Source organism: Oncorhynchus kisutch, linkage group LG14 (assembly GCF_002021735.2).
Source record: "Oncorhynchus kisutch isolate 150728-3 linkage group LG14, Okis_V2, whole genome shotgun sequence".
Taxonomy (NCBI): domain Eukaryota; kingdom Metazoa; phylum Chordata; class Actinopteri; order Salmoniformes; family Salmonidae; genus Oncorhynchus; species Oncorhynchus kisutch.
Genome location: NC_034187.2, coordinates 27,258,873 through 27,276,670, shown reverse-complemented (window position 1 = coordinate 27,276,670; position 17,798 = coordinate 27,258,873). Strand labels below are relative to the sequence as shown.

The 17,798-nt window shown below is 43.1% G+C and overlaps 1 protein-coding gene across 2 annotated transcripts in view; it reads right to left on the bottom strand.

The window, feature by feature from the left end:
• Position 1: 1 nt before the first annotated feature.
• Positions 2 to 17,798, bottom strand: part of pgfb (placental growth factor b) — a 27,717-nt gene continuing 9,920 nt past the window's right edge. The window contains exons 2-7 of one of the 2 annotated variants that reach the window (XM_020501180.2): positions 5,838 to 5,874; positions 2,559 to 2,755; positions 2,338 to 2,417; positions 2,169 to 2,198; positions 1,994 to 2,056; positions 2 to 1,870 (exon numbers count right to left, since the gene is read on the bottom strand). In XM_020501180.2, coding sequence (XP_020356769.1) covers positions 1,849 to 1,870; positions 1,994 to 2,056; positions 2,169 to 2,198; positions 2,338 to 2,417; positions 2,559 to 2,755; positions 5,838 to 5,874 — 429 coding nt within the window. In that variant the 3' untranslated portion in view covers positions 2 to 1,848. Of the gene's footprint in view, positions 1,871 to 1,993; positions 2,057 to 2,168; positions 2,199 to 2,337; positions 2,756 to 5,837; positions 5,875 to 17,798 lie in introns of both variants that reach the window. The other variant, XM_031788158.1, reaches the window with a different exon arrangement.

The following is a 17,798-nucleotide window of genomic DNA, read 5'->3' as shown; positions in this document are numbered from 1 at the left end:
AGACAATGATATATTTCTTTATTAACTGTTGCACACTCTTCACAGATATAATATATCTATATCTATTTACAATATATAATACTCACTCAGATGTTTGGGCATATCCTTTATCATATTTGATTACAACATCACAGATTCTATTTTATTTTTTAGATAAAATAGGCATACACTTCTCCAGAACAAATGTGTTCTTAGTCATATTAAAGGACACTGTCTAATAAATACACAACAAGCACAAATGATAAAACAATTCTCTACTCTTAAGCGTGAAATGTAATTCATGGTTCTGTACATCAACCCACTGCTTTATTCAACAGATAATACACAAAATAAAAACAGACCCACCACAGGTGGAGGGCAATGTGATAGTGTACTCGATTAGTGTGTAGATTGTAAAATGACTTGAGTTGAGTGGATGACAGAGGGGAATAGAGAACATTGAAACTCTAAGAGCAGCAACTCATTTTAATATTTGGTTCAGCTGTGAAAGAATCAGAAACACAAAGTAGTCTGGAAAAAACACAATAACGCCGTATGTCATGAAACAGAAATGACAGCAGAAGTTATAGGCCTATAAATGAAATAGAGAAACAAGGAACACACCTAGTCTGATGGTCTTGATCACCAAGTTAAAATGTTAACAGAGTTTATATGGTCCAATTAGCCATTTCACAGCAACCAGTCAGTTCAAGTTCCATGATTGTTCATAGCTTAAGTTGGTTTAACTCAGCTCTTTCTAATGCAGCTCCTTAAATTGATACTGGGGTATAGGTCTACTTGCAGTGTAGGTCTACTTGTAAGGTCTACTTGTAGGTCAACTTGCTTTGGAGTTATTGACTATTATGTTACATGGACATTGACTTGTTGTCAGATTTTTTTTTTTACATTAAGATGAAAAATACAATGTGTATGTTACAGTATATTGCATAACCTACATGTATATTGATTTTGTGGTTATTTTATGATATTTTCTATTTAATTAAATAAAAGTACACCAACACCTTGTCCTATGAAAAAATTATGATGGACATAACTGTACCTATTATATCAATAATATAATTCTATACCTCATCCTAAACAAATCTCTTTTTAAAAAGTGACTCTGAAAATGCCATTTGTAACCACTGGAGGGTGATATTCTACTAGTATAGTCCTGTTGCTGCTGCAGGGGCTCCTGAGCACTTAGTACGCCCAGACTCCACATAAGGCTGTAACTCACTGACTGTACTAGTCCATAGTCCATGTATGACAGTGCAATGTTTTATATCACAACACAAAAAGTTAAATATAACTTATTCCATTTGGGAAAGGAGTTGCTAGTCTACTAATGAACCTACTTGCCATGAGAGGACCCCAAGTATTTGGTTAGTCGGTTAGTCCTAAAGATTTAATGAAACAACATCGAAAGTTCATGAATGGAACATTTATTCATAAATAGGCCTATTCATGTTAAATGGGATAAGCAGCTAAAACAACCACAGCAATAAAATTAACAACACTAAACAATAATAATCATGTAATTATGCAAAACATCCATCATGATTTTAACTTTAAAACCTTTAAATGTTTGGTCTTCAATTGCACTGCTTCACAAAAATGTCTCTCAGGTCAGTTGTCACCAAGGTCTTTTTTTCACCAAGCAACATGTGCTTCCTGTGGAACCGAAGTTAGAAACACTCCCCTACAGCAAGAGGGCCTGTCACCATAACAACCCAGCTGCTTAAGTCTCTAGGTGCATGGAGACACACAGTATTGATGTGTTTGTTTTGAAGACTCTAGATACTGTTAGCGCTGGGCAGAGAATAAATAGAGATGCCGGTTGCAACAGGTGTAGGGCTGCTACTGCAGTTATCTGCGAGGTGGCTGACACCTTGGACACAAACGAGATAGATGATACATTAATATGTGGGGCATTTTTTACTTCGCATAGAAAGATGTAATGTATGGTTGATGGACAAATGTTTTGCTCAATTTTCCAGACGTCATTACTCACCTGTCACAATCTTTCACTCTCTGTCTCTCCTTTCTTTTCTTTCCTCTCCCTCTCTGTCTCCTTCTGCAGAAATTATCAGCGATATGAGCTCAACTATCAAGTATTATAGAGACAGCAACATTTCTGTCCCACTCTCTAACTTTACAATGTACATTATGGCAATTGACAGGCTCACCTTTCACTTTTCACCACAGCCTTCCTGATTCTAGGAATTAAATATGAACACCACTGATTAATTATATAAACATCAGTCATATCATTTTACATAATATCATATTACAATGCAGCTGGTTTACAGTGACCAAACACATACTACCAAAACAGGAAGTCATTTTTTCTCTTACCTACATTCACATGTCTGGTGCTCCACAAAAGTCATCTCAACGTATTCTTGACCCTGCTCCGCTGGCTTGATTTTCAACAGCTGAGAATGAACACGTTGTTGAACAAGTTGCAGGGGAAAAAGTAGAAAAAAGCATTTTTCCTTGCCTTGGCATGCAAATATCAAATACACTGACGACCTCACAACATGGCATCCATCCTCAGAAGGGATGTGTCCTATTACCTGCATGGTGACATTAGAGGTCCGAGTAGGATGACACTCCAGGTTCTCATCGCCACAGCAACCAGCGCAGCGCACCAGGGGCACACAGGAGGGGCTGTAGATGTGCTCCACCTCCCCAGGGTACTCTTGGACCACCTCCACCAGCTTCTCTATAGTCCGGCAGAAACTACGGCCCCACACATCCTGGAACATTAGTACTGGAGAGGAGAGGAGAGGAGAGGAGAGGAGAGGAGAGGAGAGGAGAGGAGAGGAGAGGAGAGGAGAGGAGAGGAGAGGAGAGGAGAGGAGAGGAGAGGAGAGGAGAGGAGAGGAGAGGAGAGGAGAGGAGAGGAGAGGAGAGGAGAGGAGAGGAGAGGAGAGGGAGTGAGACAGCTGTCCATCACAGGACATATAGCCTCATAAAGCCATTGTACAGTTCCCTGGATGCCCCAATCACATCCACCCATGCCTCCTGGCAGCTCCCCAGCCTGATGGATCTGGACTGGAGGAGAGATGGCTGGTGTGATGGCTGGTGCTGAACCTGCACGTAGAGGGGATTACCCGTTTCAACACTTCAGCCGATAGAGACGCACACTTGCACAATTACAGTGTGCCTCATTAGCCTAGTCTCATATCATCTGTCACACTGTGCAATTCAACAAGCAGAGTTTTACACCAACCGGCTGAGGTTTGTGTGTGTGTGTGTTGTCTGTCAGCTTAATTCTGAGATGGCACAACATCCTTTCTTAATATTTCCCAGTCTGCCTTACTGTTTTTTTCTCCATAATGTACTGTACTCACTGTCTATGTTATCACAACCACTAGGGTAAAAAATAGAGCCATCTGCAGATTGTTTCAAAAAGATTTAGGACACTCATCAAGTGTAGATGCTGAAACATAAAAAGAAACACTGTGAAATGCTTGGTGTCTATCCTGGTTTTCATTTTTAAGAAAAAATGTTGTGTAATACGAGCTTTCCTGTGGGAGCATATGTGTGAAAGTGTCCCCATAACATTGTCAGTAAAGAAAAACAAGGACCAACTCTGCCCGAACAAACAGAGAGGAAAGAGAAAACAAACACTGGAAATTGTTTTCCATGAACAGAACCTGCCCGGGAGCAGAGCCGAGCTGAGCTGCCCCCCCAGGCACCTCTGGGATCTGGCTGACCCTGGGGTCACCGCATGGAGCCCGGCACCAGAACAGCTGTTTATAAAAGCAGACAGGTCAGGGGGAGCCAGGCCAGGCCAGGGAGGGGTGAAGGATATGTTGTCTCAATCCTCCTAACAGGTTATAGGTGCACATTACATTAAGTGACACATTCCTTTTCTTTTTCACTGTTGTTGCAGTGATTTACAATATAGTGGGGAGAGAGGATGTGAGAGGAAGTGTGTCAAAGGGGTTTAAGGGTGTCCCCAGTACCTCCTTCAGCAGCCCCTGTAATCCCTAGCTGCTTGTCCTCACTTACCCCTTCAACCCTGAAACCTCAACCCTCAGAGCTTATTAACAAACCTGACATCCTCCACCCCAATCAAGGACCATTCATTAATGCCATTCAACCATATCTATAATTAAGCTGCTAATAGATGAATCAATTCTGATTTTGAGTGTTCAGAGAAAACAAGCTACAGAGAGTGTTGTAGTACTTTGTGTATTTCAACATGGAAATATCTCACTGTACTAAATGGCTATGCAGCATGTGAGGAAGAGGAGGGAAAGCACCCCATGGTTTATGGCAGGAGGATGTAGACTGTAAAAACAGTGAGCGTCAGCCTCTCTTTCACCAATCTGTCTGTCTGTCAGCAAGACAAGCTGCATAGATGGACAGCTAGCTTCCCTCCTCTGGGTACATTGACTGAAATACAAAACCTAGGAGGCTCATGGTTCTCACCCCCTTTCATAGACTTAAACAGTCATTATGACAACTTCCGGAGGACGTCCTCCAGCCTATCAGAGCTCTTCCAGCATGAACTGACATGTTGTCCACCCAATCAAAAGGATCAGAGAATGAATCTAGTACTGAAAGCTTAAGCTACAGCTAGCTAGCACTGCAGTGCATAAAATGTGGTGAGAAGTTGACTCAAAGAGAGAGAAAGACAATAGTTGAACAGTTTTGAACAAATTAATTTCTTCCAAAATTAAGGAGAAGCAAGACAGAGAGAGAGAGCGATTTCATCCTTTTTTTCACTTTCATAGCTAGCAAATGCAGCTAGCTAGTTTAGCCTACTCAAACACCCCGCTCAAACAGAGGGATGCTATGTTAGCTAGCTGGCTATGACTATCCAACACAACACTGGAACTCTTCCAAGTCAAGGTAAGCTTTTGGTTTTACTAATTTATTGCCCCGCCGGTGTTTGTGTAAAACTGATTACTGACTGTACACTGTAACGTTACGGTATGATTGTAGCAGGTTTACTAACACATTAGTTCTATTAGCTATGCTGACTATGATGTTACTTTAGCTAATATGGTGACAACAATGTAGGCTGTGTGTAGCGGTTATGATATGGTTTGGAAAGTTTTTTTTCACCTGGCCACATACAGCTGATGTGTTGTGCATTGAAGTCCATAAGCGAAGGGAAAAGGTGAGAGGAGGAGAGCAGATATATGCGAGAAGGAATCAAACGTGGTTGTTATGAAAGTGAACTGTGTTTATGTGTGATCAGGGGTGTATTCATTCCACCGATTCTGTTAAAAAATGTTTCTTAAACGGAAGCAAACGGAACAAAACAGGGATAAACATACCTGAATTTGTCCAATAGAAACTCTTGTTTGCAACTATTGAACTAATGATTACACCCTAGATCAGCTGGATGCAAGACAGTATTGAATGTGTCACTGTCTGTCCATGTGTCACTGTCTGTCACCTCAACATTTTCTCTCGACCTGTGTGCACCTACATTGTAAACTTTCATTCATAGGCTAGGTTGTAGAAACTTCATGATGGGTATAGGGAAAATGTGAGTATCATGTTGTAGCTTAACCCTATTATTGTTACATTAAACTGGGAGAATGGAATGGGAATGACAGTCATCCAATATGCTGTAATAGAAATAAGGCCATGCTCTTGAAAAAAAAGCTATCTTTTGCCATACAGTACAACAGTGAGCAGGACATCAGTGGTATTGGTATCCCAGAAATACAATTTCTGTGAAACAGAAATGGATATTCAGCATCACCTGTAGGCTAGCTACTCTTGTCTACAGAACCCTCACACATAAATCAGGAAATGTATGTTGCTTTGAAATATATATGATCAACATTATCTCATTTGTGCAGTAAAAATGCAGAAAAGATTCTTACCTCCAGTTGTGCTGTTTGCGCTGGGTGAGGGAGTACTCTGCAAAATAAAATAGACAAGAACTTAACGTTTAAAAAAAGCACCTGGACAGGATCATTTATTTCAGACAAATAAAATGCTTTCCAGCCATCTCAGACAGTATATAGAGACTTGGAAGATCTACTGCGCTGCCAGAAGCTACAGATAGTATATGCGTGTCTTGGACAGTTATAGTTCTTGGAAAAGTGTGTGTCATAAATTAACACGCCAAATGTAATGGCCTGACTTTACAGCTATGTCCTCTGGTGGTTAAGGTTGGAATTGCAAGGAGACGGAGACATCTTGCAGAAGGAGCAGTTTTTTGTGTGATTCTTTCAATGGAAAACTCTCTTTGACAAACACCAGATCCAGAGTCTCTTATATACCACATTCCTCTCGGTGCCCAACTGTTTAGGTTCAAAACCTGTTTCCTGTGGTGTAAGATTCAGCTCTCTATTTATTTTCCCGTTGGCGGCTTCCCCCTCTGTCTTGATTTTTCCCATCGTCCAATGATAAACAGTATGCATTTCTCATTGGGCTGGAATAACACAAAACCTCTGGGTGACTCCATCGCATGATCTCAGGAAGAGAAACCTCTATTTGTTCAAATAACCTCCAGCAGGACCATTGGACAGACAGGCGACGAACAACTTGCTTCCTCATTCTGTCATCGACACCAGTGTTGAGTTTCACAGGCTGATTGTCTGTGATGAGTACCTGATGACAAGTATTTTGATACACTGTCTGGACATCCATCCAACTACTGTGTGTGTGTAACAATGCTGGTCCAACAGTTACCATTGCCTACAATGGAAAATAACGGCACACGAGCAAAGTGACAAAGGACAGTCAGATGAAGTAAATCGGAGGTCTGTTTAATACTCTGTTAAAACCATCTATTAGAGGCCTCCTGAGGTTCTTGAGGTGTCACTACAGACCAGGGTTCGATCCCAGGTTGTGTCACAACCAGCTGTGACCGGGAGTCTCATAGGGCGGTACATAATTGGCCCAGCGTCATCCAGGTTAGGGGAGGGTTTGGCCGGGGGGGAGGGGGGCTTTAGTTGGCTCATTGTGGCCGAGTGACTCCTTGTGGCGGGCCTGCAGGCTCACTTCAGTCATCAGGTGAAAGGTGTTTCCTCTGACACATTGGGGCGGCTGGCTTCCAGGTTAAGTGGGAAGGTGTTAAGAAGGTTAGGCAGGTCATGTTTCAGAGGACACATGACTCAACCTTTGCCTCTCCCGAGGCTGTTGGGAAGTTGCAGCGACGAGACAAAATGGCAATTGGATATCATGAAAATATATATATATATACAAAAGAAAACATATATTAGAAACACCTCGACCATACTTGCAAACATTCGTTTGAGGATCAGCCAATTCAAATTGTCAATGTAGTTCCATGTGATCGAAGGCTACATGTTTGCTGTTCCCATTACGTGACCTGTTACATTCGGCCCTATGCTAACCTCACAAGGTGGCCGTGAATATTTCCTGTAACAAATTCAGATTTCTTTTGACATCTTTTCTATGGCATGCAGGGCATTTCCCACAATGGACTAAAGACAGGCATCGGTCTTGGAATTATTGTATCTGGGAGCTTGCTATGGTACTGTGAGTAACATTGGGTTTTCCCATTCATTTGCTGAATAATTCCTCGTGCCTCCATTGAGCTCAAACGCGTGCCGACGTTAGCTTGCAAGCTTGCTATGTCGAACAGGTTCAGTGACTAAGTTTTAATAATGCATTCTGCACCCGGGGGTTTCTATTTTTATTTCTATATTGTGACCAATGTTCCCCTCTAAGCTGCGTGTGATGCGTGGACACACAGTTCCCCTGGGACTGCCACTGCAGAAGAAATATCAGAGCTCGCAGAGAAGCACAAGATTGAACTTCACTCAACTTTCTAGAGTTTTCACCTTAAGTTTCCCCCTTTAGTTAACACTATCAATTTTTGTTGTTGTTTTTGTCTTAAACAGGCAGTGTTGTATTTTGAGACAGGCGTGAATAGGCTAAGTAGCCAATAGGCAGAGGGTAGCATAATCTGTCTGATTATTTGTAATAATTTATTTTGTAAAGTGGTTTCTTGCATCAAACAACACAACAACATCTCCTTGTCTTAAGTAAGCAGTGCGGCTTTGCAGCGTCATGTTTCGGAGGACGCATGGCTCTCGACATTTGCCTCTCCCAAGTCCGTAGGAGAGTTGCAGCAATGGGACTAGACTGTAACTACCAATTGGGGTAAAAAGTACCAACATTTTTTTATGGTAGGCCTACATTATGATCAAATAGCCACATTAACCTACTTGACCACTGTTAAAACTAACTTAAAGTGGGTACCCTCAGTGTTGACAGTAAACGCTAGCCGGAAGTTACACAGAATTTTCACAACGATAAAGTTTGCGCTCAGCAGACCTGAAATTTGCTCAGTGACTAAAATAGTTAGAGGGAACATTGATTGTGACTGATCATTTATATTAAATAGCTAATACATTAAAGTCAAATTGCATTCCCTGTGTTGTTGTATTTATATTGGTTCATTCTGATGTCATGGGAAGACATTCTGAGAAAAAAAGTCTTTATATAAAGTGCATTCAGAAAGTATTCACACCCCTTGACTTTTTCCACATTGTTTTGTGTTACAGCCTGAATTTAAAATAGATTACATAGAGATTTTTGGGACGCTGGCCTACACACAATAATGTCAAAGTGCAATTATGTTTTTGACATTTTTACAATTAATACAAAAATTCTTGAGTCAATAAGTATTCAACCCCTTTGGTACGGCAAGACTAAATAAGTGCAGGAGTAACAAGTCACATAATAAGTTGCACGGACTCACTTTGTGTGCAATAATAGTGTTTAACACGTTGTTGTGTTACAGCCTGAATTCAAAATGGAATCACACCCATCTACACACAGGCGGCAGCGTAACCTAGTGGTTAGAGCTTGGACTAGTAACCGGAAGGTTGCAAGTTCAAACCCCTGAGCTGACAAGGTACAAATCTGTCTTTCTGCCCCTGAACAGGCAGTTAACCCACTGTTCCTAGGCTGTCATTGCAAATAAGAATTTGTTCTTAACTGACTTGCCTAGTTAAATAAAAATAGGACTATCTTCTGTATACCACCCCTACCTTGTCACAACACAACTGATTGGCTCAAACACATTAAGAAGTTCCACAAATTAACTTTTAACAGGGCACACCAGCTAATTGAAATACATTGCAGGTGACTACCTCATGAAGCTGGTTGAGAGAAAGTCCAAGTCCATATTAAAGCAAGAACAGCTCAAATAAGCAAAGAGAAATGACAGTCCATCATTACTTTAAGACATGAAGGTCAATCAATGTGAAATATTTCAAAGTTTCTTCAAGTGCAGTCGAAAAAAACATAGAGCACTATGATGAAACTGGCTCTCATGAGGACTGCCACAGGAAAGGAAGACCGAGAGTTACCTCTGCTGCAGAGAATACATTCATCAGACTTACCAGCCTCAAATTGCAGCCAAAATAAATGCTTCACAGAGTTCAAGTAACAGACACATCTCAACATCAACTGTTCAGAGGAGACTGTGTAAATCAGGCCTTCATGGTTGAATTGCTGCAATAAATCACTACTAAATGACACCAATAAGAAGAAGAGACTTGCTTTGGGCCAAGGAACAAGAGCAATGGACATTAGACCGGTAGAAATCTGTCCTTTGGTCTGATTAGTCCAATTTTGAGATGTTTGGTTCCAATCGCTTTGTCTCTGTGAGACGCGGAGTAGTAGCATGGAGGAGGAGGTGTGATGGTGTGGGTGTGGTTGAGAGAATTCCAAGATTGTGCAAAGCTGCCATCAAGGGAAAGGGTGGCTACTTTGAAGAATCTCAAATATGTTTAACACGTTTTTGATTACTACATGATTCCATATGTGTTATTTCATAGTTTTGATGTTTCACTATTGTTCTACAATATAGAAAGTAGTACAAATAAATAAAAACCCTTGAATGAGTAGGTGTGTCCAAACATTTGACTGCTACTGTATGTAAATAAGATATTTCTGTATTTTATATACATTTTTTAAAGACTTTATCATTATGGGGTATTTTGTTACCTTTATTTAACTAGGCAAGTCAGTTAAGAACAAATTCTTATTTGCAATGACAGCCTACGAACAGTGGGTTAACTGCCTGTTCAGGGGTAGAACGACAGATTTGTACCTTGTCAGCTCGGGGGTTTGAACTTGCAAACTTCTGGTTACTAGTCCAATGCTCTAACCACTAGGCTATGCTGCCGCCTGTGTGTAGATGGGTGTGAATCCATTTTAAATTCAGGCTGTAACACAACAACGTGGAATAATTGAAGGGTTATGAGTACTTTCTGAAGGCACTGTATATATAATTAATATCCGTAGCCTCTTGTGTCCCCCCCACCCCCCACCCCCCACTAACTGATCATCACAGAAATGGCTTCCTTCCTGTTGTGGACCAGAATAAATCAGATAGGGAGGATGACAGCTGTCAGTGGTTCGCTGCGGTCAGCTAAATTTGTCCAAACAATGTGAATGAAGAGGAATGTCCAGCTTTCATAACTATGATCCATCTGTTATCGTGACAGCAGACGCCTGACACACACACTTCCTCCTAAGTGCCTTTCATTTTCCTGTGGCAGTCAGGCCTTGGCTGAAGAGGGTTCAGAATCTCTCTGTTCAACATCAGGAGACATTACAGAGATACAAGAGATGTTACAAAGTCATAAGCAGGGAGCGCAGAAACCACCAAACATGCAAGTCCTCCCAATATCTCCTGACATTCTGCACACAAGCACCAGGATAACCTGGCTGTCACTGGTCCTTGGGGTCTCAACCTACCCCATCATAGGCCTGTGGGTAGTCCCCCTGTGGGCCTGTGTGTAGGCCTGTGCGTGGCTGTTGTGTGCTAACTGTGAAACTGCTACGCAATTCTCTTCTATGAAGGGATACATTTAACATCAGTTAACTACAGTTGCCACCAATAACACCTCCCTCTTCATGCACAGCATGGTGAAGGCAGAGTTCACCAGCGTTATTGTTCTAGTAATTTCCCACTCAGCGGGGCATTGATTAATGTCTTCATATGCGGAGGTAAAAACATAAATCCTTTACCAGTGTTAATTGGCATATGATTCGGGCCTCTTCTTTTCATGCGGTTTGGGAGGATCTCCACTCCACCACATCACAAGGTCTTTTTGGCCAAGGTCTGACATGCCTTTGGGTGTGTGATGGGGCGGGGAGGATTTGGTGTGGATTTTTCGAGCCTGGCGTAAGTCTGGCGTCTGGACACGACAAGGCAGTCTCTTGGCACCGTCTGTGGCCATGAGCAAGGGGAGCGGGGTTTGGCAGATTAGCAAGGCTGCATGAAGATCCTCACGTAGCAACTCCTTACTCTTTGGGTGTGTGAGTATGTGAGAAAGAGCGAGGCTTGGGAGATAATTCAGGTCTGAGGAAAAATTCCAAAATGACTCAGTATAAAATGGGAAACTGTTCTTAGTTTTGTCCCACTCTAGACTCATCAGAGTTCGTCTCATTCCTTCAGCTTGTCTGAGACACATATACAGACCCCCCTGGCGTAGAATAAGACCATAGCCCACATTTGTATGTGCTGTATTAATAGGTATTGAACAGCTAACCTGTGTCCTATGCGGGTATCAGAATAGAATTCAATATCAATTCCTTGGGGATTTCAGAAGCAGTAGGCCTAATACAGCACTAAGGGAGTCGGTCAATTGGCTGGATGAGGGAGCGGGTCTGTATGCCGGTCAATAGGCTGGTGTTGGGCCAGAGGGCTCCCAGAGAGAGGCAATTCTCACTGTCTGGAGGAGAAGCAGGGTTCAAGCTCCTCCATGCCTTTCCCTGTATTCATTGGAGAGGTTTGCATGGTAATCTCTTCACATCCATTCCTCAAGGCCACTGTGCTGAGTGGTACTGTACTCAATACAAAACTGCTCCCTAAGACAGGGCACTAATGCTCTTCACACATTACATCTGCTCATTTCCTTTGTCTGAAAACTCAGGTTTCACTCAGATATTGTCACCCATTAAAGAACAGGCTCGTATGCAACTTTATAGTACATGCAGATACTTTTAAATGACTCACAATCTCTTAGGGAAAAATATATAAACTACTGGAACCAAGACTTAAAAATAATTGACATTGGCACAAGATGGAGGGAATGTTGGAACATAACTAACGAAACTGAAAATGTTGCTTATATTATTTTTGCTTATGTATAGAATGTATTACACGAGACAAAATCCACAAATTCCACAGCCCAACAGTAGAGTCATGTCTTAAGTGTAACACTAACTATTACTCAATAATCCATGCATTCTGGGAATGTCAGAAGTATTTTAATGTACTACAATGTAAATGTACTTTTAATCTGTCTGTCTGCATATGTCAAGACATGGCATATGAGGGTGCAGTGAGATAACCGATGGGTTGGATGATACTGTTCTCGTCAATCATCTTGAAAAAAGGTATATTTAAAAACTGGAAGTCAACCAGTTCTCAATCGTTAACACAATGGAAAGGTCAAATGCTTTATTTTCTAAATGTTGAAAGTGGGTGGGCGAAGGAGAGAAACAGAATGATGCCGTTCGAGGCCATGTGGCGGGGAGTGTGATACAGGTTCTAGAGATGGGGGTGTGAGCAGGTGGGTCTGGACATGGGTGATGTTGCGTCTGTATGATGTCGTTTGTACGTGTATATTTTGTATTAAAAAAGATTTGATCAGAAAATCTTACCCAAACAAATCTCCTGTGTCTGATTCCCTCTATCCTGTGTCTGATTCCCTCTCTCCTGTGTCTGATTCCCTCTCTCCTGTGTTTGATTCCCTCTCTCCTGTGTCTGATTCACCCTCTCTCCTGTGTCTGATTCCCTCTATCCTGTGTCTGATTCCCTCTCTCCTCTGTCTGATTCACCCTCTATCCTCTGTCTGATCCCCTCTCTCCTCTGTCTGATTCACCCTCTATCCTGTGTCTGATTCCCTCTATCCTGTGTCTGATTCCCTCTCTCCTCTGTCTGATTCACCCTCTCTCCTGTGTCTGATTCCCTCTCTCCTCTGTCTGATTCACCCTCTCTCCTGTGTCTGATTCCCTCTATCCTGTGTCTGATTCCCTCTCTCCTCTGTCTGATTCACCCTCTCTCCTGTGACAGATTCCCTCTTTCCTGACTCTGATTCACCCGCTCTCCCTTCTCTTATTCACCCTCTCCCTTCTCGTACTCACCCTCTCTCCCTTGTCTGATTCACCCTCTCACCTGTACCTGATTCACCCTCTCTCCTGTACCTGATTCACCCTCTCTCCTGTACCCGATTCACCATCTCTCCTGTACCTGATTGTCCCTCTCTCCTGTATCTGATTGTCCCTCTCTCCTGTATCTGATTCACCCTCTCTCCTGTACCTGATTCACCCTCTCTCCTGTACCTGATTCACCCTCTCTCCTGTACCTGATTGTCCCTCTCTCCTGTACCTGATTCACCCTCTCTCCTGTACCTGATTCACCCCCTCTCCTGTGTCTGATTCACCCTCTCTCCTGTATCTGATTCACCTTCTCTCCTGTACCTGATTCACGCTCTCTCTTGTACCTGATTCACCCTCTCTCCTGTACCTGATTCACCCTCTCTCCGTACCTGATTCACCCTCTCTCCTGTACCTGATTAACCCTATCTCCTGTACCCGATTCACCCTCTCTCCTGTACCTGATTGTCCCTCTCTCCTGTACCTGATTCACCCTCTCTCCTGTACCTGATTGTCCCTCTCTCCTGTACCTGATTGTCCCTCTCTCCCGTATCTGATTGTCCCTCTCTCCCGTATCTGATTGTCCCTCTCTCCTGTATCTGATTGTCCCTCTCTCCTGTACCTGATTGTCCCTCTCTCCTGTACCTGATTGTCCCTCTCTCCTGTACCTGATTGTCCCTCTCTCCCGTATCTGATTGTCCCTCTCTCCCGTATCTGATTGTCCCTCTCTCCCGTACCTGATTGTCCCTCTCTCCCGTATCTGATTGTCCCTCTCTCCTGTATCTGATTGTCCCTCTCTCCTGTATCTGATTGTCCCTCTCTCCTGTATCTGATTGTCCCTCTCTCCCGTATCTGATTGTCCCTCTCTCCTGTATCTGATTGTCCCTCTCTCCTGTATCTGATTGTCCCTCTCTCCTGTATCTGATTGTCCCTCTCTCCTGTATCTGATTGTCCCTCTCTCCTGTATCTGATTGTCCCTCTCTCCTGTATCTGATTGTCCCTCTCTCCTGTATCTGATTGTCCCTCTCTCCTGTATCTGATTGTCCCTCTCTCCTGTATCTGATTGTCCCTCTCTCCCGTATCTGATTGTCCCTCTCTCCTGTATCTGATTCACCCTCTCTCCTGTACCTGATTCACCCTCTCTCCTGTCCCTGAGTTACCCTCTCTCCTGTATCTGATTGTCCCTCTCTCCTGTATCTGATTGTCCCTCTCTCCTGTATCTGATTCACCCTCTCTCCTGTACCTGATTCACCCTCTCTCCTGTCCCTGATTGTCCCTCTCTCCTGTCCCTGATTCACCCTCTCTCCTGTACCTGATTCACCCTCTCTCCTGTACCTGATTCACCCTCTCTCCTGTCCCTGATTGTCCCTCTCTCCTGCATTATGAAACAACTTTAACTGCTGGATGAGAGTGTGCTCCCTCCCTGGGTCAGATAGGAGGCCCTGTGCTTGTGCTTCATGCTACTACAGTACTCCTCTCTCCTGACTCCCACACAGCTGAGCTGTGTCATTGTTAACCTTCTCGCTCTTGATGCCGTCTGTGGGAGGCAGGGCAGGAAGTTTAAGGAGCAAAAATAAAACAAAATGGAGACCAAACAATAATTGTCCTTCAGGACTTCTTGGATGTGAGTCTCAAATGTCAGCTGAGAGGCTGAGACGACCTGTTTGTTTATTGCAATTGCTATACTGCTAATTACCACCACACCAATCACAACACCCCAGCACACAATAGAGGACTACAGACAAACACTACTACTTATTTGCCTTCTTACCCTGAGAGGTCGAAGAGATGATGGGAGACTGTTACAATAACTATGACATTGAAAGATGAAAAGTCCCTTAAAATTAGGATAATATTGTTCAGGAACAGCCATGTGTATAACCTCTTATGAGTCCTGCAAGAGGTTTTGCCAAATCAAACATTCCTGTTCATAACACACATCAAAGTCTTAAAGGGATGCTTTGGGATTTTGGCAATGAGGCCCTTTATCTACTTCCCCAGTCAGATGAACTGGTGGATACCATTTTTATGTCTCTGCATGCAGTTTAAAGGAAGTTGCTAACTAGCGCCGGCGCAATTGCTAACTAGCATTAGTGCAATGACTGGAAGTCTATGGGTATCTGCTAGCATACTAGTAGATACCCATAGACTTTCAGTCATTGCGCTAACTCTTGTTAGCATTGGCTCACGAAATTACCTCTAACTTCCTTCATACTTCACACAGAGACATAAATGTGGTATCCACGAGTTCATCTGACTTTGGGGAAGTAGACAAAGGGCCTCATTGCCAACATCCTGAAGTATCCCTTTAAAACCATAGCTCCATGGTCCAACTAGACAGGGCCTTTTCTTCTCCTGAGTGGTTGTATTGGTGGAAGTTACACTGCACTTGATTACATCCTCTGTCTGTCTCCTCTCCTGTTGGACTGTCAACCTGCTACAGTACAGCGTGAGATGACCAGTTATTACCGGACAGAGGATCCGGTTTTAGAAACTAGAAAGAGATCGTATAGTAATAGGCCCGTTTTGGGCGATAAGGCCATCTTCAATCACTAGTTGATAGTGGGGTAAAACAAAAAGCCAGTTGATATCCAACAGACACACAGCAGCCCCAAAACATCACTGTGATAGTGTGTCTCATTACAGTGTAGAAAATACACAGGACAGAAAGCATAATGTTCTTTGTCTTGTCTTTCACGTAAGCTTTTTCAGGGAAAGGGACCGGGAACGGGGAAAACTCAGGCACAAATTAAGGTGGCCTGAATCTGCGGCAATACCATTGTGGGTTGGCAAGCCCTGGATGAGTTGCAGGTCAGTGAGTGTATGGGTTAGGAGAGCTAAGGGAAAACCAGCCACCACCCCACCCCCACCTCAGGATTCAATCCAGTGTAGCACAGCAGCTCCCCTCCTGGGGTGCCCTGGTCCAAAACACAGGGTCCACTGGAACTGTGTCATGTTGTAGGACTCCTGCTGAATGGTGAGTCTGGCTCTAAACTTGAGACCACACAGGTCAGTGGTCAGTCACTAGCAAAGACACACAACAAACTGACAATCAAATAATTGACATTTAATGGTCATGGATTCCAGCTCCACAAATCCACCATAACATGAATAACAAGGTTTTCAATGAGCTGGTGTAACGCTGTATCGATCACCACTGTCTGAAAGGGAGAGCACTGCTGTTTTGTATATATTAGGTGAACATAGCCCTAATGACAGCAGCCCCCCTGTGGGTCTGACAATGTCCATCTGGAGCTCCAGGGTGGTCATAGCTCCATGATCAGAGAGCATTCCCCAAATACCACCAATCCAACGCCCACTGAACACACGTCTCATCAGTATACACAGCATATTTAAGATACATTTTAGTATACAGGTGAAATATAAACATTTTAGGATAATTTAAAAACTGGATATAAGCCAAAAATATACTCCTAAAAGAGCAGTACTTATTGGGCTTGGGTTAATGGAAGAGTACAAGTGTATTAATGGTAGTATAGTAGCTGTGTTACTGCGTGTTTCAGGAACATAAACATCCATTTGGGGAGAAACAGAAAACACCACAGTAGACTCTGCTGATAGCTTGTGATGTATTCATTTGATGAAGGGTGGGATTACTGTCTGGAAGAAAGTCCTGAAAACCAAAACCTGTCAAAGGAAGTCTACAGGGAGCACAGTACTTCACTGGGTGCAACTTGCATTGTCTTCTTAAAGAAGAAGACCAAGGTGCAGCGTAGTGAGCGTACATATTCCTTTTTATTATGGATGATGCCAACAAAAAACATATAAAAACAACCGTGACGCTTAAGGGCAAAGTGCCACTAGCAAAGATAACTACCCACACCGAAAGGAGGGAAAAAGGGCTACCTAAGTAATGTTCCCAATCAGAGACAACGATAGACAGCTGTCCCTGACTGAGAACCATACCCGGCCAAAACATAGAAACACAAAATCATAGAAAACAAAACATAGAATGCCCACCCCAAATCACACCTTGACCAAACCAAATAGAGACATAAAAAGGCTCTCTAAGGTCAGGGCGTGACAACACTGCCTTGTTCAGGGGCAGAACGGGGATTCAATCTTGCAACCTTTCGGTTACTAGTCCAATGCTCTAACCACTAGGCTACCTGCATGCAAACTAGCTATGTAGGTAAGGGCCTATTTAAATTTGTTAAATGCTGTTTTAGATAGAGCTCATTTCCCCATATGTATATGCGAGCACACACACACTAATCGGGCCCTGGATTACACTAATGGCTGCTGAGGCTAGCTTCTGACTAAAACGACATACACTGCAGTAACAAAGGACACACACACACACAAACACACACACACAATCTAAAGAATAAGGGTGATCGGTGGTAATTGTGGTCCTTGCTACAGTAAATGCTGTACACCCTGTGTAAACTACAGTAAATTACAGCCAGATGGGAGATTAAAGCCTGGTGAGTGGACTGTTGCCCCGAGCGCCACCGCTCCCCAGTCCCCACCCCCGTAGGAGGAAGGAGAAATCCATATTTCCTGATTGTGATTGTACACCTCCCCTGGGCCAGGGAATACAACTAAAGAGGAATAAAGACCTAAAGACCTTTGTCAGTATAACAACATAACAACTACAACAAACATGACAGCCAGCAGCACCTTGCCATTGTCTGTCCAAACAGTCTTGCATGCTCATTCACCTC